The sequence below is a fragment of the Barbus barbus genome (genome assembly GCF_936440315.1).
Source record: "Barbus barbus genome assembly, chromosome: 28".
In the NCBI taxonomy this organism is placed as follows: Eukaryota; Metazoa; Chordata; class Actinopteri; order Cypriniformes; family Cyprinidae; genus Barbus; species Barbus barbus.
Window position 1 is genome coordinate 5,542,393 of NC_136756.1, and position 21,945 is coordinate 5,564,337.

Sequence of the window (21,945 nt, forward strand, 5' to 3'; positions counted from 1 at the left end):
GGGGTGAAATGTAACTTGTTCAGGAGGTTTACTTGTATATTCGATATTAACCCTTTGATGCACTACATGGGTCTAAAGTGACCCGACTGAGTTTATTTTTTCTATATCTTTGCAATAAATTCATATCATCATTCAGAATTCCAGGAATACCTCAATTAACTTGTTTTTGATCATCACGTATCCTTATTTTTTTCTTTCTTACTTTTTGAATAAAAATAGTTTTTGCGTCACTACCCTTCTAATGCACAACATGGGTCTAAAATGACCCATATTTATTTCCTATGTTATTTCAGTCATGGCTGAGTGTTTCTTTGCTGAATCTTTAAAAAATAAATGCATTTTATCATTTATTTTTCCAGGTATTCATTAAATATCTTGTTTTTGATTTCCACAAATCATTATGTTTATTTTTCCTTTCTTCATTTTATAAAAAAACAACAAAAAAAACAGCTTTTGTATTTCTACATCAATTTTACACACATGGGTCAAAAATGACCCATATAGAAAACTATTCACCTGCCCCACATTTCACAACTCAACATGGCTGCTTTTGTATAATTGATGCATTTAGTCTTATTTTATCATTTATTACCACAGAAAATATTTGATATACTGTGGAAGATAACTGGCCATAACATCTGAATGTTAGGCGAAGGTTACCTTGACCTTGAAATGTCCAATACTATTAACTAACTTGTTGTTGACACATTCTATTTTAGCTAAGTAATGTTAGCTAGGTCAACAAAATAATAGTCATAAAATAACATATACACAAGTATATATCATTGCTGTCAGGCAGAAAACTTGTATCTCCATATTTCATCATTTTTATTTTTTTGTCATAAATCAGTGCTATTGGTCACCCTTTATGTCTGTCAGTGTTTCTGAAAAGTAATGGATTTGGACTTACAAGGTTTCTGTCTGACAGTGACAATATATAATCAGCAAATACACGATCAACTGCTTGTTGTGCACTCTTTATCTAGAGTGTTAATATGGCTGATCCCAGTCATTCTAGATACACACTGAAATAGCTGATGCTGATGACCTAGACTATGTGCCACAGGGTCAATATGGAGTTGTGGGTGTAAATCCCGCCCTCCTAGATGAAGAAGACTCTGTGATGACTGTGCTGTTAAGAGGAAATTCAGACCCAGTCCAATAGATTGAGTAAAAATGGTTTGCACATGCTCATTTAAGCGAAGAACATGGAGGTGGCCCATGGTACAATGTGCTGGATGTTACCACCCTCAATGCCTACACCAGGGGCAGCCAATGTTGATCCTGGAGAGCCACAGTCCTGCAGACTTCAGCTCCAACCCTAATCAAACACACCTGAACAAGCTAATCAAGGTATAAGGGTTACTGGAAAGCTAGAGGCAGGTGAATTTTTTATCAAGGTTGAAGCAAAACTCTGCAAGGCTGTGGCTCTCCAGGACTGATGCTGACCATCCCTGGCCTACACCAACTTCACTGCACAAAACCCTGATAACATGGCTGGTGTGACCAATGCATGACAGCTATTCATCAAAGAGCTTGTCATGCCACATATGAAGAGGTGCTAGGAGGGCAGGCCCACCTTCAAAACCATATTACAGAGGCAATGGGAAGATGTGGGATAAAGTTTGAGATGGTGCTGTACCTGTGTGATTTTATTTTGTTAGTTTTATTTTCATCTATTCAGTCACGCTACAGTCAGTTCAATTTCAGTGTTATCGGTTATCAGTGACATGCGTAAGTTTTAACAAAATGTCTTTGTTCTTTTGTTTTTTTCATGCTTGCATAGATGGGTCATTTTTGACCCATCTGTGTAAACTTGATGTAGTAACACAAAACCTAGGGAAAAAAACAAAATATTAATTTGTGGTCATTGTAACAAGATATTTTGAATATTCATGGATCATGGAATTTATAGATCAGGGAATATTAAATGCTGAAATAAACTAATTTCAAAAGATAAAACAATAAAATGCCTAGCGAAGTATGAAATGACATAGGAAATGAATACGGGTCATTTTAGACCCATGTTGTGCATTAGAAGGGGTTTTCATAGCGTGTGCATCAAAGGGTTAATGTGACATCAAAGGTATCTGAAGCTCAATGACTGAAATAGGTCAGAGATTTCAGTATGAATCAGAAGCGCTGTTGTTTACAGACTCTCTCATTCACTTCAGGTTCAAAGCAGAGGCACAGACAATTGAACCTCAGTTTTATAGGAAGTAAGTAAGATGTATTGCCTCACAAAACGTCCGTTCGGACCCCCGGCACCTCTTTAAATCTGCTACTGAAAGACACACAAAAGCCATTGTGCACACAGCGCTGACAGGAAACACAGTGTGAGTATGCAAATGTTTGTCCTTAATTTCCTTCCCTTCAACTAATATAAGACAAAATGAGCGTCACTATCGATCAAAGGTGCAGATTATTTGCTTTCTACGTTAAGCCATTTTTTATGAAGCAATAACAAAGACACATGGTTGATGTGAACATCCCCCGAGAACAAGCCTGCACACAACACAATGCTCTCAATACACAACGTAACATGAGATCTGGCCAATCTGGCTGAACCAAACACACACAACATTCCAGTATCAGAAAGCCAAATATGGCTTCTACTGGCTTCTACTTGCTTCTCTTTCTTTTCCTGTTGTCCGCATGGAAAAACAGATCAGAGATGATGCACGGCGAACAACAGATGTGTGTTGACAAGCTAATAGCACACCAGCTGGCAGGCCGGTGAGCGGCGATCGCTCAGAGTTGCTCAGCACTACACAGAGAGCATGACACAATAGAGCTTTTATTTCAGTTTCAACCGACCGGTTCGCATTGCAACTCGAAATACGTCCCACATCACACTGTGTTTGGGCTGAGATTTCCAAAGGAAACAGGAGCATGACTGTGTCGCCCACGCTGACAAACAAAATCTCCTTGAAATGGAACCAAAGTGATTCCTATGAATTATAACCATTGCACATAAACAACTGAAATGACACAGATAGCAGGGTGTTCCCCACCTAAATACACCGGTTAGGTTTTTAATTTATGGCTGCCTGATTCATGTTTAGCCTGAGGCGCGGGTCAAGTTTAACAGACGCAGATTAAATCAGGTTTCTCCTGTGAGTAAGCAGAGGACACCGTTTGGATGTTTATATAGAGGAATCTCAAGGAAACCTGTTATTATTTTACCTAACATTAAAATTAAATAATGCCATGACAGTTCAGCAACAAATGATGACAGTAATGCGAAAAAAATGACATGCAATGAATATGCAATAAAAACAGTAATGAGAATCCATTGAGAATAATCAGTGATATTAATAGACGATCAAAAACCTCAAAAGTAAAACAAAATGCATTATTTTCATCATGACAATAATGCTTGTGAAAAGCAGTACGCTTTAGCATACTTTAAAAGTGTCAACTGAATGTAATGTTCTCAGACATTTAGTTGCACGTTAATTGCAATTCAATGAAAATGTATGATAGTTTACATTTATATTAAATTGAATTAGCTGAAGTGTGAAGGACCGTTTAATCCAGGTCTTAAATACACCTTTATTATTCATTTCATAATTGCTCCTATTAATCTCTGAAATATGGATATTTTACATGCATTTCAGTCAACATATCAAAACATGTCATGAAATTTTCTGTAGTTCAAAATCATCTCATTCTTACTATAGTAATGTGAAAAAATGCATTAAATATATAATAAAAAAATGCATTACGCTAATGAGACTATTCATATAATAATAATAATATAAATTATCCAAAAAAATTTAAATAAACTTGTTTACACTCCATAAGAGTTAGCCACACCTTGTAAGAAAGAGGTATAATTTAACATACTTTATGTATTATAAAAAATAATTTACTTTAAAGAATATGTGTCAACTGAATGTAATATTTTCAGACACTTAATTGCATGTTAACTGAATTAAAATGAAAGTGTACTATAATTAAAATGTATATTAAATGCAGTTAGCTGAACTTTAAAGTGTTTATTGACCCACTTATGTAGGACTTAAATACATCTTTATGATTCATTTCATAATTACTTCTATTGTCCCTAAAATATGATTAATGTTTTACGCATATTTTATTATGCTAGTCAACATATCAAAATGTGTCACGCAAATTATTTCACAATGCAAAAACAATAAGGACCAAATAAATAAATTTGTAATAAAGCGTAATAAATCTTAAATTATTAATACAATTTCATATTTATTTTCTTCGTATTTTGGGGTGAAATGTGAGCTGGATATGTTTTGATGAGATTAAGCCACACAATGTCACATCCAATCACAGAAAGACAACAACAACCCCTCAAAACTTCTTCTCCTCATTCTTTCTACCTGAGCACCCAAGTAAGAAGTGTTGGGTTTCAGAATACAAAAGCCCAAGTGAAACTAACTTCCCAATCTTTAATCCAGTTTCACGTCTGTGCAGGCATGTTAAATGTGCCAGACAAACTTAAAGTAAACTCGTCCGAGTAAAACCTCCTTCAACTCCTCATTAATAAATCTTGAAAAGAAAAAGTATTGTGAAGTCTCACGTTACCGGAACAGAAGCAGGTAGTTCAGAGGGTGATCTGGAGATGATGTGAGAGTGAGTAAAACACTTCTCCAAGCAGCAATTTTACAGCTTCGATCCGCTTTTGTACAAAGAATATGCCTTTTTTCATTGCAGGCATAAGCTTCAGGCACACAGCTCCACACTGCAGGTAAAGGAAGTTGTCATTTGAAAGCTCTTTGTACACAGTGGGTGTTCCCTTATGGAGCAACAGTTTTCCCTGCGTCGAAATAGGACAAGTAAGGGCAGAGGAGTCTTTGCACAGGTGGGCGGGATATGGGGTGGAGTGCAGACGACTAGAGCGTATAGGAAACGGCCCGAATTGTCTGCAAGTATTAGGATTGTTAAAGGAACTTTAGTTATTTTGTTGTTTGAATCGGATTAAACTGAGACTGAAAAAGAGGTTTTTGAACTCTGTCTTATACACAATGGCATTTTAAGAGCAGAACAGTGATGCAATGTTTATGATGTGTTTCAAATACATCAGGTAAATGGGTTAAAGGTAAATCAGTTACCATCTGAACACATTAAATGCTGTTATGCAACCATGGTAATATGAATTTAATGACTAATCTCGCTCTCTGGGATTCTTTAATAGAAGCAACTAAATGTGCAGCAACTGCTTCACTCTGACACTTTCTCAACAGCTCCAACATTGCATTCATAAATCAACACAAAAAGAGTTCAAAGTCCTTTTAAGTGACTTTCCATAACACCATTTGATATTTTATTGCCCCACTACGTAATGAAAATGTTACTAAATGAGCAAAGTGTGTCTATGCCTTGAAAGAACTTGAGTTTACATCCGAAACAGAGTCTCAATCTTATGCCATAGTTCCTGAATCATATGCTTGACTTCCTTTGAAATTAATTTCAGCTTTAATACTGTGAATTGCAAAAGACATCCTGTTCGAAGCTGGAACGATTGAGTCACTTATCCATATTTAAGTGTTTCTCTGTATAATCGTTCGATATTTTCCACAAATACCGTTAACATTATATCATATTGTCATGCTATATTTCAAATATACCTACTTTTAAGACCTTTGCCATGTCATGGATTCCTTGCTTCACTGTAAGAATGCTTATAATATACTCTAAAAGAATGTACTTAAGTATGAACTGAATGTAATAACACTTATGTCAATTGCAATTCAGTGCAAAAGTAATATAGTTTAAATTTATATTAAATGCAATAAGCTGCAACTTTAGAATGATTTTTGACCCACTCAAGTATGACTTATGTACATCTTTATATGTTATTTCATAATTACTTTTAGTCTACGAAAATATGGTAAACGTGTATCGCCAAATGTACTGACAAGCACTAAAATATACTTTAATGTAATAGCTATTAAAATGTGTACTCATGTATTTAAGCATTTGTTATTACACATTTGTTATGATGAAGATGCAATTTATGCAATATCGAATAACACACTAACACGCATGTGCACTTTAGTATGTTAGTCAACATCAAAATTAGCATGACAAGATTTAAAATGTAATTTCAAATAATTCAGTGTTTTTCATTATTACAAAGTGCACTTGTTAAAAGCGTGTTAAGAAACTTTAAAGTGTCTCTCTTTAAGTGCACTTAAGTGACCTTTTATTTCATTAATATTATATTATCTACAAGTGGAGTTTTTTTTATATACTTTAAAGAGTTGAAGTACACGACACGTGTATTCAATACAATTAAGTACACTTCATCAAGTTATACAACTAGTTAACCACATTCAGAGATAGATTTTGGAAAAATACAATATTTTCATACTGTAGATCCAGCTGCAAATCCTGGCTGAAAACTAAAGTGAGTTCTCTGCTACCACAACACCTTTGCATTACTAAAAATAATTGTGCATTGGTATTTACCAAGCAGACTCTTAATTAAATTATTAATTTCATCCTACCTCAGATGGCTCTACTCAGGTCTCCTCAGCTGCCCTCTGCACAACCTCGCCTCTGCCTGCAAGAAGTCACATATGAGTCTGAATGAGAAAGAAAGCCATCCTGTGCTCAAGTGTAAACATAGGGGTGCTTCCTTGACTGCCACTGTGAGTAAACAGCCTTCCACAAGCATTTACAAAAACTGCTGTCTGACCTTATTATGGCCTTAGGAAAGGGCTGAATAAAGATGTTTAGTGTGTGTGTGTGTTTTGAATTTTAATGGTTTGGATTGATCTCAGCGCATTAGAGTAACAAAAAAAACAGGGTTTACAGCCTTGTAAAAGGAGGTGACTTGTGAACAGCGAAACAGAGAAAACAAATGAGAGGAAAGTGATGCAACTAAAATATGTGACCCTGGACCACAAAACCAGTCATAATGGTCAGATTTCTGAAAGCTCATAATCTAGATATAACTATTTGAAAATCTAGAATCTGAGGGTGCAAAAAAAATATAGAATCTGAGGGTGCAAAAAAAAAAAAAACATCTAGAATCTGAGGGTGCAAAAAAAATCTAGAATCTGAGGGTGCAAAAAAATCTAGAATCAGAGGGTGCAAAAAAATCTAGAATCTGAGGGTGCAAAAAAAATCTAGAATCAGAGGGTGCAAAAAAATCTAGAATCTGAGGGTGCAAAAAAAAAGAAAAAAGAAAAGAAAAAAATCTAGAATCTGAGGGTGCAAAAAAAAAAAATCTAGAATCTGAGGGTGCAAAAAAAAAATCTAGAATCTGAGGGTGAAAAAAATAAAATCTAGAATCTGAGGGTGAACAAAATAACAATGAAATCTAGAATCCGAGGGGGGCAAAAAAATAAATAAATAAAAATCTAGAATCTGAGGGTGCAAAAAAAAAAAAAAAATCTAGAATCTGAGGGTGCAAAAAAAAAAATCTAGAATCTGAGGGTGAAAAAAATAAAATCTAGAATCTGAGGGTGAAAAAAATAACAATGAAATCTAGAATCCGAGGGGGGCAAAAAATAAATAAATAAAAATCTAGATTCTGAGGGTGCAAAAAAAAAAAATAAAAATCTAGAATCTGAGGGTGAAAAAAAAATCTAGAATCTGAGGCTGCACAAAAAAATCTAGAATCTGAGGGTGCAAAAAAATCTATTCTGAAAATCTAAATGGTCATATATAGATATAAATCTATATTGAGAAAATCCCCTTTAAAGTTGTCCAAATGAAGTTCTTAGAAATGCATATTACATATTTACAGTAGGAAATTTACAAACTATCTTCATGGAACATGATCTTCACTTAATATCCTAATGATTTTTGGCATTTTGACCCATACAATGTATTTTTGGCTATTGCTACAAATATACCCCAGCGACTTAAGACTGGTTTTGTGCTCCAGGGTCACAAATATGGATTCATAAATGGATTTAATTTTGTTATTGATGATTGACAATAGCCATTTTTATTGTTGACAATGGCTGTGCTAGGAATGTTGGAATAGCTAAAACCACATTACTCATGTAGTAAAGGCTTTAAGGGTACAGCAGTTTGTCACTGGGGCAGTACACTCAAAGGGATGCCTCTGTACCTTCTAAAGGTACAATTTTTGCACATTTTGTTCTGCAGCTACTGTTTGAAGCTGCAATGCAAAGTGCAATGCAACTCATTATGTTATCACACTGCCAAAATTGTAACACAAAATCATGATGAAATGAAATATATTTTTATTTCTGAGAAATAATGTATGTCCTTTGTGTGAGCTTAATGACAAAATTTCATCCAAGAAGTAGATGGATTTGGAGAAATAGCACTGCGTCACTTGTTCAGCAATGGATGCTCTGTAGTGAATGGGTGCCGTCAGAATGAGAATCCAAACAGTTGATAAAAACATCACAATAATCCACTCCACTCCAGTCCATCAGTTAAGGTCTTGTGAAGTGAAAAGCTACCTGTCTGTAAGAAACACATTTATAATTAAAACATTATGCAACTTTAAACTGTTGCTTCTGGTTAAAATACAAGTTGATGATCCATAATAAGGCTTTCTCTCTCCAACGTCAAAATCCACAACATATTTGTTTAGAACTGTTTTGGACTGCTCCGTCTGTGCATATTTCACTCCTTATTCGGACAAGACAACTTTTCACTGGAATCTTATGGATTTGTTTATTATAAACAGCAGACCCTGGACCACAAAACAAAACCAGTCATATGTAGCATGGGCATATTTATAGCAATAGCCAGCAATACATTTTATGGGTCAAAAATATAGATTTTTCTTTTAAGCCAAAAATCATTAGGATATGATTATTGATTGATCCAGGATTACATACAGGCCCGGTTTCACCGACAGGGTTTAGACTAAACCAGGATTAGGCCATAGTTCAATTAGGACATTTAAGTAATTTTTATAAACATGCTTAGAAAAAAAACATTACTGGTGTGCATCTTGAGACAAAACAAAGGCAGTGATATATTTTAAGATCAGTCAGAGCAAGTTTATTTCAGTTTAAACAGCTCAGACTTACATTTTAGTCCAGGACTAGGCTTAAGCCTCGTCAGTGAAACCAGGGGATAGTGTTTACTGCACTATACAGCAGTTTTTACTAATATTCGCTTGTGACTGACTGATTTAAATAGTTCAAAGCTTCAGATGGATTTAAACAAGTTTTTGACCGCCAGTGAGCTCAATTTTTGCTCATATTTATAGTAATGTATTATTTGACAAGCAGAATGGCGAAATAAATAAATAAAAGATTAGTAGCCTACTACATAATAGGACCCAGATTTATATTTTAAAATAAATGAGTAAAAAAAAAAAAAAAAAAAAAATGGAAATGAAGACTTACGTATGTCTTCAACCTCGACACAGTTTTAGATAATATTTTCATTTAGGATCATAAGCAGATGGCCTCACTGTTAGTAAATCATTTTCCAAATGTATTTATTCTTTTGCGTCGTCAGTCGTGAGTAGTATTTATTAGACTTGATACTGAACTCAGCTCAGTAAGACTGCATCAGCAAAACTGATCTCAAATCAGCGTCTGTTTCCAACCGGCCAATGGAGAGCTCGTGTGAGCGTCACGTGACTAAACACGGAAGTGCTAGAAGCGTGCACAGTTAGGAGACTGACCTAGACCAGTAAATGCATTCATAAACGTAATAGTTTTTGTAAAATGAGATAGATGGATTGCTAGTAAGTACACCGAAGAGAGCAATGCCTGTAGTTCCGGCGAACCAGCCGCAGCTGATCCGCTCGAGTCAGAAGGATGAGTTCTACCAGAACAACCTGACAAACAACGCCAATGAGCTCTTCCACACATTTGCTGGTAAATAACACAAACACACTTGAATGCAGGATTTATATTTTGCTTATTTTTACCAATTCATTCTCACCTAAAACTACTCCTACCAATCAACATGTCTTCTACCAAAACAGTCATAATTTAGTATTTAGTACTTTTAAAATGTAATATTTAATTTGTAAAGTATGCCTTTCCATTATTTCAAACTAAACAAGGTGTTGACTGGCTGAACCATTTGCACATAGAAAGAGTAACATATACATTTGTGAGATTATACTGATTATACTATCCACCAGAATAGAATTAAAATGAAACAATCAATATGAAATTTAAGTGCACAATTAAAATTGTATTTCAATTGTTTTATATATATATATATATATATATATATATATATATATAACAAAACCACATTAAAAAAGACTAAAATTGAAACAAAAATATATAAAAAAATTCAAATAAAAAAACTAAAATATAAAATAATATATATATACATACTGAAAATAAAGCACTGTTTGTTTTATTTGTATATTATTTGTATTTGTAATGTGTATCTGTTCTTATTTTTAAATAACAAATATAAACTACTGAAACTACTGATTAGTTTGTCTGTACTGCTCAGACAAAACAGTACAACCAACATAACAAAGAATCGTGATAAAATCATAAGATTGTGATATTTTAAAAAGAATCGTGTTATGATATTTTTGCCATATCGCCCACCCCTACACACCTGTGAGGTGGATGGATCATCTCGGCAAAGGAGAAGCGCTCACTAACACAGATTTAGACAGATTTGTGAACAATATTTGAGAGAAACAGGCCTTTTGTTTACATAGAAAAAGTCTTAGATCTTTGAGTTCAGCTCATGAAAAATGGGGGCAAAAACAAAAGTGTTGCGTTTATAATTTTGTTCAATGTGTGTGTATATATATATATATATATATATATATATATATATATATATATATACATACTGCCAAAGATCTAGAATTTAATAAAAAAAAAAAAAAAAATTATGTGTTCTTTTAAATAACAACGACATTCAAAGCCATAAAAAGTATTAAATACCTTAATTAGTATAAGAAAAAACAATAATAATTTCAAAAAGTCTTAAATTTGGGGAAGGAAAGACAAGAATCGCGCTGTGGATTGAATGTGCTAGTCATTTGAAGTGCGCCACACGGACCGTTTATCCGCTCGGATCAAATTCAAACAGTAGCGGGGCGCAAGTTTAGAGCAGATGCGTTTACTAGCGAGCACTAAACAGCGCTGTGAGATCCAGAATGAAGCGCTTGAAATCAGCGAAGGACACAATCGGCGATTTAAACAGATGAAACCGTGCTGACAAACACTGTCAGAATCATTTAGCATGGATTTATTTTACTGTAACACTAACTGCACCATGGTATTGCGGCAGAAATGAGGGATATATCGAATTGTATTGGTATATTTTTAATGTAGACATGTATTAAAGGAGTAATGGAATATAATTACAGTATTTTGTGATTAAGCTAGTTTGTGCATTTATACTAAACTTATTAGACCACTGTTCTTCATACAAATACCTAGAACCATGTAGGCCAAGTAAATTTTTATACAGTGGTATTGAGGTGCTATAGGCCTGTGTTTTTACTGGTTATCATTACATATGCTATATGGAAGACCAAGGGTTAATTTTAATAACTCAAACAGTCAGAATAATTAAATTTCACCATATAAAAATGAGGTTTTTTTAGAATGAACATGAATTTACACCTGCATCCTCAAGCTACTGTCAAATGTACATTTTTAAGATACAAAAAAGTAATATTACTAATATTGCAGCCAGCAATGCAAACTGTGCTGTAGTCACTCAACACAAACCTATTTCATGATTTGAAACGATAGCCTATCACTCATTAGAACAGGGATCGCCAGACTCGGTCCTGGAGTGCCAGTGTCCTGCAGAGTTTAGTTCCAACTTGCCTCAACACCACCTGCCAGGAAATTCCTAGTATACCTAGCAAGACCTTGATTAGCTAGTTCAGGAGTATTTAAACTCTGCAGGACGCCGAGTGTGGTGACCCCTGCATTAGAGCATGCAGAAACTAGGAAATTAAGTTTCATCATTTTTCAATTAAGATATTTATTTTGTTGAGGAAAAATAACTGGAAAAGTTTCAAGAATTCAAAGAAATTAAGTGTTTGTCATGTTCTCAGCATAGTCGAGGAGGACACAGGTGAAGTAACTGAAACAATAATGAGATAACAAGGAGGGCGGGGTCAGACAATAGACAGGAGAGCACATGGCACAAACAACAAGCCATGTGCTCAAACACACACACAGTGACATCTGGTGGCCAACCAGTGTACACCAGCAGGACCGTGACACAACCCCCTCTTTAAGGAGCAGATTCCAGACGCTCCACACACTAAAACTGAAAATAAAATGTCTAGGAGGGAGGTGGGCCAGAGGCAGATCGGGGGAGGGATGGTGGGCCAGGCCCGTGTAACGGCAGAGGGCCTGGAGACAGAGGTAGACCAGGGTGCCAGGGTGGTGCCGGTAGAGCAGGAGGATCGTGAGCAGACACCGGCACTGCCTCAGGACCTTTGTGTGCGGACAATGCCGCCTTGAGTATATCGTGAGCGGGAACCGCCGCCTCGGGAGCACCGTGAGCAGACACCGCCACTGCCTCGGGAGCTTTGTGAGCGGACACCGCCGCCTCGGGAGCACCGTGAGCGGGCACCGCCACCTTGGGAAGACCACGAGCAGACCACGGCACTCTCACCGACATCAGCGGGGGATCCTGCACGCTGTGCATCAGCCCGAGACACTCCGGAAACGGACGCAAATTACTGGGTGCGGCAGACGATGTCTCTGACACCCCTTGGATCGCAGCTTTGTCGGCCCTCACTGGGAGCGCTGCAGCTTCGGCGAGCACTGCCTGAGGCACACCAGCCACCCTAGCTGGGGAACGTGCCAGGAACTCCACAAATTCACCAAACATCAGGTGGTCCAGCCCCCTCATCCTTCACCCGTTCAGGGGCTCCTCAAGGGCACTATTGAAGAGGTCCTTGAGGGCCGCATCATTGTACCCCAAACCCTCTGCTGCACCACCGAACCTCAGGGCAAACTTCCTCACGTCAGTGGCAGTGCCCTGCTGACGGAGGGAGCTCAGGGCCTGAAACTGGAGGATGCGTTGGTAGAGGGGGCTGCTGACGTTAGAGGCTGGTGGATGGTGTGAGCCCATTCTCCGCTGAGTCCTCATTTGGCTGTTTCGTTCTATCACGGCTCTGGAAGAGAGATGATGCGAGGACTTAAATGCAGGAGAAAAGTGGGTCTTTTAATAATAACAAAAACCACCCAGAGTGGGAAAAACAGGCAGGCAGGCAGAGAACTGCAGTACATGCAAACATAACCACACACGACTACAAACATCTGACATTAAACAACGAAACAGCACAGGACTGCAGACACCAGGAGAATAAATGGGGAGAAAAATGAGGAGGACACAGGTGAAGTAACTTAAACAATAATGAGATAACAAGGAGGGCGGGGTCAGACAATAGACAGGAGAGCACATGGCACAAACCACAAACAACAAGCCATGTGCTCAAACAAACACACAGTCACATCTGGTGGCCAACCAGGGCACACCAGCAGGACCGTGACATATCAGAGCTGTAAATCATGAAATCGGTTTAATATGTTACTAGACATTGCCCTATCCCGCTCATACCATAGAAATTTAATTTCTGCAGATCTTAAAGTTAGTAGTAAAATAAAATTAAGTAGTTAACTAAAATTCCTTCCTTTATATTTGTTGATATTTGTGTTTTGAAAAGGAGGACAGACTGCATAGGGCCCAGACGTAGAAAGGTCTGGGACTGGAGTGTGTAGCATGGGTCACAGAAGAACACGGTTCTAGACGCTTTTTAGATTGTCATTGACTTTTTTTGTTTGTTCAATTTGCACACTGAAAATGGTTTGGAGCTCTTATTTTTGAACTCTCAAAGTGCACCAGATTAATGCATTTAAATTTAAAATGTATAAAATGTTCTCTCAGGGGGGCATGCCCCCGGACCCCCCTATAAGGAAACAGGCCCACCCACCACTGCCTCACTAAGTCTTATATGACCATGATATGAGCCCCCAACCACGTCCATTAGCCCCTGATGTTTTCAAATCCTAGAAATGCCCCTGATCATAAACAATATTAGATGTGTGTTAATATAACAGATCTGTGCATTTATTGCATTAATAATGTCACTCACAGCTCTTAAGTAACTTATTGCTTTAATAAGTAGTGAAGTGAAGTGACATACTGCCAAGTATGGTGACCCATACTCGGAATTGGTGCTCTGCATTTAACCCATCCAACGTGCACACACACAGCAGTGAACACACACACACCGTGAACACACACCCGGAGCAGTGGAAGTATTTGTGTATATTTACTGAAGAAGGTGGTACATGATATTGATAAGCCGTTTGACAACATTAAATATTTTTCAGCAAAAATTGTGCTCATTAAGATACATGCTAATCCAGCACAAATTTGTGAATGAGATGTCACCAAAATGAAGCATTGGAACCTAAAAAATAAATACCAAAATGGGTGGGAACTGAAAAAGGTCCACTTTTGGAAAAAAAAAAAAAGAACCCCCCCCTCCAATAGGCTGGCTACGGGCCTTATATATATATACAGGTCCTTTTCAAAAAATTAGCATATTGTGATAAAGTTCATTATTTTCTGTAATGTACTGATAAACATTAGACTTTCATATATTTTAGATTCATTACAACACAACTGAAGTAGTTCAAGCCTTTTATTGTTTTAATATTGATGATTTTGGCATACAGCTCATGAAAACCCAAAATTCCTATCTCAAAAAATTAGCATATCATGAAAAGGTTCTCTAAACGAGCTATTAACCTAATCATCTGAATCAACTAATTAACTCTAAACACCTGCAAAAGATTCCTGAGGCTTTTAAAAACTCCCAGCCTGGTGCATTACTCAAAACCGCAATCATGGGTAAGACTGCCGACCTGACTGCTGTCCAGAAGGCCATCATTGACACCCTCAAGCAAGAGGGTAAGACACAGAAAGACATTTCTGAACGAATAGGCTGTTCCCAGAGTGCTGTATCAAGGCACCTCAGTGGGAAGTCTGTGGGAAGGAAAAAGTGTGGCAGAAAACGCAGCACAACGAGTAGAGGTGACCGGACCCTGAGGAAGATTCTGGAGAAGGACCGATTCCAGACCTTGGGGGACCTGCGGAAGCAGTGGACTGAGTCTGGAGTAGAAACATCCAGAGCCACCGTGTACAGGCGTGTGCAGGAAATGGGCTACAGGTGCCGCATTCCCCAGGTCAAGCCACTTTTGAACCAGAAACAGCGGCAGAAGCGCCTGACCTGGGCTACAGAGAAGCAGCACTGGACTGTTGCTCAGTGGTCCAAAGTACTTTTTTCGGATGAAAGCAAATTTTGCATGTCATTCGGAAATCAAGGTGCCAGAGTCTGGAGGAAGACTGGGGAGAGGGAAATGCCAAAATGCCTGAAGTCCAGTGTCAAGTACCCACAGTCAGTGATGCTGGTGTTGGTCCACTGTGTTTTATCAAGGGCAGGGTCAATGCAGCTAGCTATCAGGAGATTTTGGAGTACTTCATGCTTCCATCTGCTGAAAAGCTTTATGGAGATGAAGATTTCATTTTTCAGCACGACCTGGCACCTGCTCACAGTGCCAAAACCACTGGTAAATGGTTTACTGACCATGGTATTACTGTGCTCAATTGGCCTGCCAACTCTCCTGACCTGAACCCCATAGAGAATCTGTGGGATATTGTGACGAGAAAGTTGAGAGACGCAAGACCCAACACTCTGGATGAGCTTAAGGCCGCTATCGAAGCATCCTGGGCCTCCATAACACCTCAGCAGTGCCACAGGCTGATTGCCTCCATGCCACGCCGCATTGAAGCAGTCATTTCTGCAAAAGGATTCCCGACCAAGTATTGAGTGCATAACTGAACATAATTATTTGAAGGTTGACTTTTTTTGTATTAAAAACACTTTTCTTTTATTGGTCGGATGAAATATGCTAATTTTTTGAGATAGGAATTTTAGGTTTTCATGAGCTGTATGCCAAAATCATCAATATTAAAACAATAAAAGGCTTGAACTACTTCAGTTGTGTTGTAATGAATCTAAAATATGTGAAAGTCTAATGTTTATCAGTACATTACAGAAAATAATGAACTTTATCACAATATGCTCATTTTTTGAAAAGGACCTGTATATATATATATATATATATATATTTTTTTTTTTAATCCACATAGTATGCATACTACATACTGCAAGAGTAGTATCCTATTCTGAATTTTTATTTTGAAATAGGAAAATCCTGTTTTCTGTTATATATCCCTTTTAATAGAGCTGCTTGTTCAAAGATTTGTGTTTTTTTTCTCCTTGAGGTTCTAGACGTTGGCTTCAGTGGAGAAAGGAAATTGAATTACTGTCTGATTTGACGTACTATGTCTTAACAACTTTATCTGGTGAGTTATTCCCTTGCATTGCAGCACTGCTGATGTGTTCCTCATATGAGTGTTTGTTGAATTTGAGAGCCTTGTTTTGTGGTCCGTTTCATTTAGGCTATCAGACGCTGGGCGAGGAGTATGTCAACATCATCCAGGTGGACCCCAGCAAGAGAAGAATCCCCTCACGGATGCGCAGAACCGCGCTCATCTTCTTCCACACGTTTGTGCCTTATCTTTTAGACAAGGTCTTAATCTGCATTGAGAATGAGCTGGAAGCAGAAGCACCTCAGCCGAGCAGAACGTGGAGGCCGTTGTCACATGTGCGGCTGTGGATTCAGAGAGCTGTAGGGATGCTGACGGAGTCTCAGAGGAAGTCTCTGATTCCGCTCATGTTTGCCCTGCAGCAGGGGATCACACTGCTGTACAGACTACATGTGGCCGTCTTTTACGTCACCGGAGCCTTTTACCACATTGGCAAAAGAGCTGCAGGTGTTAGTTATGTAAGTATTTTTTCTTTAATTATTATAAAATCAGTATTGTGGAATAAAATCCTTAATGTTGTATTAATAAAGCACAGTAGTACAGTAGGGGTTTATGTTACATGCATCGTATACATTTTTCTCTGGGGAAAAAAAAAATACTGACACCAAACGTTTTAACAATAGTGTACATGACATTACTGAAATGATCTGTGAATGTGTGAATGTGTTTTCTTTAGCTGAGAGTGGGAAATGTGGCTGGAGATGACCTGCGGATCAGTAACAGTTACCGTCTGCTGGGGGCTTTGTCCCTGCTGCAGCTGGGCATCACTCTCACACTGCAGTTTAACAACCTCAGGCAGAGACAGAGAGCTCGACACGAGTGGAAACAGCACAGAAACCTGCTCCCCAGGTACCGCTCTATACAGGCATGGCCTACATTTGACAAAGCTTTTTCATAAACACACTTTTTTAATAGAAAAAGATACCTGTAGTGCCTTAAGGCTTGTTCCTTCCGCTGCGATTTCTCTCCGTTCTATTTATGGGTCTAATAATTTAACTTTTTGTAATTAAACTTTATTTAATTTTCAGCTGTATTAGTTAAAAAAATGCATTGTTAATCCAAAAATCTAACCTTTCATTGGATAATTTAAAATGGGAGGAAATATCATTATGAAATAAATGTTTTTCTCTAATAAACATTGGCCACAATTAACAGCACCCTTTTATTCAATACTTTTTGAAACCATCATTTGTCAGTTTAACAGCTCTGAATGTTCTCCTATAATGCCTGATGAGGTTAGAGAACACCTGACAAGAGATCAGAGATCATTCCTTCATCCAGAATCACTCCAGAGTGTTTGTTGCTAAAAAGCTCATTTTTTAGTTTCATCTGACCATTGAAGCCAGTCCCATTTGAAGTTCCAGTCGTGTCTGATAACTGAATATGCTGGAGTTTGTTTTTGGATGAGCTAGCAGAATTTTTCTTGAAACCCTCCCAAACAACATGTGGTGATGTAGGGACTGTTTGACAATTTTTTTGTTAAGGTTTTCTGACCCCGACCCTCAATCTTTCTCTACAATTCTCCAGCTGTGGTCCTTGGAGAGTCTTTAGCCACTCAAACTCTCCTTCTCACCGTGCATTAAGACGATATAGACACACGTCCTCTTCCAGGCAGTTTCATAACATTTTCTGTTGATTGGAAATTCTTAGTTGTTGCCCTGATGGTGGAAATGGGAATTTTGACTTTGACATTCTGTAGTTTTGTCTCATATTCATCTTTTAATCATATTTGTAAATGTCTTGACTCCACAGACAACAGAGCAATTTTGTCTTTACTGTTCCAATACTTATGGAGGGCACTGTATGTGGATGGATGGATGGATGGATAGATGGTGCCCTCCTCTAATATTGGCACCCGTGGTAAATATGAGCAAAGGTGGCTGTGAAAATAAATCTGCTCTGCTGATCTTTTTGATCTTTCATGAAAAAAAAAATATGTATTTCATATTATATGTATTATAATGCATGTTGGCCACAGTTATTGGCACCCCTTGAAATTCTTATAAGTAAAATATCTCTTAAGTATATTCCCATTCATATTTACATTTTTAGCACACCAGGGTGATTATGAACATGAAATTATCCAGCCATGACTTCCTGTTCCACAGGATTATAATTATGAGGAGCACAAAGGCCAAATTCCCTTAATCATCCATCACAAGGAGTAAAACCAAAGAATATAGTTCTGGGCCCGTATTCATGAAAAATTTTAGTGCTAAGAGTTGCTCCTAGCAACAAAATTCTAAGAAAATTCTTAGAAATGTGGGTGTTTCCTCTTAAATTTAAAGAAAAAGTAATTCAGAAAGCATCTTAACCCTTAAAAGCGGTCTTAAGGTCCAAAATTGTTAGGAGTACGGACGAGGACTTTTAAGGGGCTTAAGAGTTTCTTTAGCAGTGGAGAAAATGAACGAAACATGAAGAGGGAGAAGAAATGTGTTGCACACAATGCATGACAGTGAGTTAATAAGACACTACACATTAGATCGTGCAGGGATCATGTTTGTGACCGATCAGCAATGGGGTCAGCCTCGCCTCCTCACTAAGATAAAAGTTTTTGTCTTTTCCTCACTCAGAGTTGCTCTCAGATTGGTCCTGAATCACTTTTAAGCTAAGACTCCTAGTTAGAAATTTTTAAGCTAAATTAGGAGCTCTCTAAAAGGATTCTTAGAATCTTTAGGAATACGGGCCCAGATGTGCAGAACAAGATTGTTGAGCTTCACAAAATGGAAAAAAGTGGCTATAAAAAATATAGCTAAAGCATTGAAAATCCCCATTAGGGCATATAATTAATAAGTTCCAATCAACTAAAGATGTTGAAAAATGTTTCAGGAACAGGACGTGTGTCTGTATCGTTCTAATGCACGGTGAGGAGGAGAGTTTGAGTGGCCAAAGACTCTTCAAGGATCACAGCTGGAGAACTGCAGAGATTTGAGTCTTGGGGTCAGAAAGCCTACAAAAAAAACAGGTCCTACATCACATGATGCTCAGGAGGGTTTCAAGAAAAATTCTCCTCACTTATCCAAAAACAAACTCCAGAAAAAAATCAGTTGTCAGACACGACTGGAACTTCAAATGGCACTGGATTCTATGGTCAGATGAAACTGAAAAAAGAGCTTTTTGGCAGCAAACCCACCAGATGAGTTTTGTACAAACAGGGATAGCATGTAACCAATGCCCACGGTTAAATATACTGCTGGATCTATAATGTTGTGGGCCTGTTTTTCTCCCGGAGGTCCTGGACATCTTGTTCAGATGCATGGCATTGTGGATTCAATCAAATACCAACAGATAAAAAATCTAAACCTGACTGCCTCTGTTAGAAATCATATAATGGACCATGTTTGGATCCTACATCAAGACAATGATCCAAAACAAACATCAAAATCAACACAAAAATGTGTCACTGAGCACAAAATGAAGCTTCTGCCATGGCTGTCCCAGTCCTCTGACCTAAACCTTAGAAATGAGTGAGGTGAACTGAAGAGGAGAAGCTGTGAATCTGAAGGATCTGGAGTGATTCTGTATGAAGGAATGGTCTCTGATCTCTTATCAGGTGTTCTCCAAACTCTTCAGGCATTATAGGAGAAAACTCAGAGGTGGTACCCTGGGAAAAGGACGTTGCAGTAATTGGGTGCCAATAATTATGGCCAACATGAACTAGAGAAAGCATTTATTTCACAATGAGATTTTCCCCCCACTTTCAGTTGTTTTACTTCAATGATATGTAAGAATATTTATTTATTTATCTGAGTCTTACACTAAGTGCAGATAGGCTACTTACACTAACTTGTGATTGGACTGGACAACATTACAAAGGATGGCTGTAGTGGAGTAGATGATAAAGCGTGTATAACATATTCTTGACACGATCGACCCGGGTTAGAATCCGCCTTTTGCAGAACTCATTCTTCTCCCTTTTCTCATCTCATATCACATCGAAAAGGCATCTATTTTCAATAAAAGGTAAGGAAATAATCGAAAAGTTGAAAATAAAGTATCAGGTATGGTTAGGGTAGGTGTTGGAAGGGCTTTATTCTCCCAATAAGGTGCATCCATTTAGTAATTCTAATAAAAATGATAATTAACGCTCAATATATTATTATTGCATACTTTTTAATGTACTACCGTTCTGAGGTGCAGATAATTGCCACTGTTTACTAGAAGTAGAAGGAAATACTGCTATTTTTACAGTGTAAATAGAATCCATCACTATATTTATTTATTTTATAAACTAATGTAAGATATCACAACTTTGTTTTATAAGATGTAGGGTTAATGTAGGCAAACCCCCGCCCCCCCCAAAATCTTGAAAATTATTTTTGAAGTTTAATACTTCTACTTGGTGGCTGCATTACTTTTTCACAATTTTGAGTCATTAAAGTAAAAGAAATGTGAAAATATGAAACCAGAATGGATTCAAATATTGCATTTGAACATTTGGATGATGGCACAGAATATTAATATTACTTTTTTTTCCCCTCTTCATCTCCCCCTCTCTTTTTTTTTTCTTTGCGAATTTGTTCTGTGGTAATACTTGTGACGTTATGAGGGTGAGTTTCATAATACTTTGGGTTTCTCTTCTATTATTCAGCATTCTCTGTTGTTTTCTTTTCAGTCATCAGGTCAGTCAGTCGCCGTCTCGCTCTCCGCGCTGTATCTTGTGTTTGGAGGAGCGCAGGAACACCAGCAGCACCCCCTGTGGTCATCTCTTCTGTTGGGAGTGCATTACTGAGTGGTGCAATACCAAGGCAAGACTGTTATATAACGTAATGCAGTGGTGTAAAGTTCAGCGTTACTGATGTCTGACCAGTCATTTTCTTTGTTGCTCTTATTGTAGAGCGAATGCCCGCTGTGTCGAGAGAAATTCCAGCCTCACCGATTGGTTTACCTGAGAAACTACAAGTAGACCGTGGGTTGATCAAGACTAGGAATTGAACTCTGTTTAACGATCGCATGACGTGGAAATCACAATACAAATTTCTTCCTGTAATTTGTTTTGTAATGTAATTTGTTGATTATGCAGATTATTTAATTGTAATAGTAGCATTCCTCAAATAAACTAAGATTGTAATATTTTCACATCATCTGGTGTTTGTATTGCTTCACACATCTCTATAATATTGTCTCTAGACTCCGATGTAAGTCTTTATTGTTTTGTTTGATCATATTTTTAGGTGAAAATCTTGGTAAGACTTTAGAATAGGAAACATTTTCACTATTAATTAAGAGTTTTCCCTCCATAAACTCCTAATTTGCTGCTTATCAATAGGTAGTAAGGTAGTTGTTAAGTTTAGGTATGGGGTAGGGTAAGGGATCTACAAAATAGGCCATGCAGAATAAGGCATTAATACGTGCTTATTAATACTAATAAGCAGCCAATATGCTAGTAATATGCATGCTAATAAACAACTACTTAATAGTGAGAATTGGTCCTTAAAATAAAGTGTTAAAATGTTAAAATAAAATGCCGTTGTAAAGACTGCAAGCTTTATTTTAGTCTGCATTAAATTCAACAGGGTGATTAAGATGGTCTTTGAATTGTGCTGGAGTACTTTGCATGGACAAACACTACTTTTTTTTGAAGTTTTAAAAAGTCATCTG

The 21,945-nt window shown here is 37.5% G+C and overlaps 2 protein-coding genes across 2 annotated transcripts in view; one reads left to right on the forward strand and one right to left on the reverse strand.

Moving 5' to 3' along the window:
• The window catches only part of plch2a (phospholipase C, eta 2a), a 125,002-nt gene extending 120,236 nt beyond the window's left edge, over positions 1–4,766 (reverse strand). Inside the window, exon 1 of the mRNA XM_079383208.1 lies at positions 4,564–4,766. The gene's annotated coding sequence lies outside the window, so the exon portion shown is untranslated. The remainder of the gene's footprint in view (positions 1–4,563) is intronic.
• A 4,783-nt stretch (positions 4,767–9,549) lies between these two features.
• LOC306848179 (peroxisome biogenesis factor 10-like) lies at positions 9,550–21,427 on the forward strand. The gene is made up of 6 exons (XM_079382567.1): positions 9,550–9,806; positions 16,240–16,320; positions 16,417–16,802; positions 17,021–17,193; positions 20,960–21,092; positions 21,182–21,427. The coding sequence occupies exons 1-6, from the start codon at positions 9,695–9,697 to the stop codon at positions 21,248–21,250; spliced, it is 954 nt and encodes a 317-aa protein (XP_079238693.1). The 5' UTR covers positions 9,550–9,694; the 3' UTR covers positions 21,251–21,427.
• The last annotated feature ends 518 nt before the right edge of the window (positions 21,428–21,945 follow it).

Excerpts from the sequence above, each read along its gene's own strand:
- LOC306848179 (XM_079382567.1), top strand. The coding sequence starts at position 9,695 with ATGCCTGTAGTTCCGGCGAACCAGCCGCAGCTGATCCGCTCGAGTCAG. Across the intron at positions 16,321-16,416 it reads TGTCTTAACAACTTTATCTG|GCTATCAGACGCTGGGCGAG; the intron begins GTGAGTTATTCC and ends CGTTTCATTTAG. Across the intron at positions 16,803-17,020 it reads GAGCTGCAGGTGTTAGTTAT|CTGAGAGTGGGAAATGTGGC; the intron begins GTAAGTATTTTT and ends TGTTTTCTTTAG.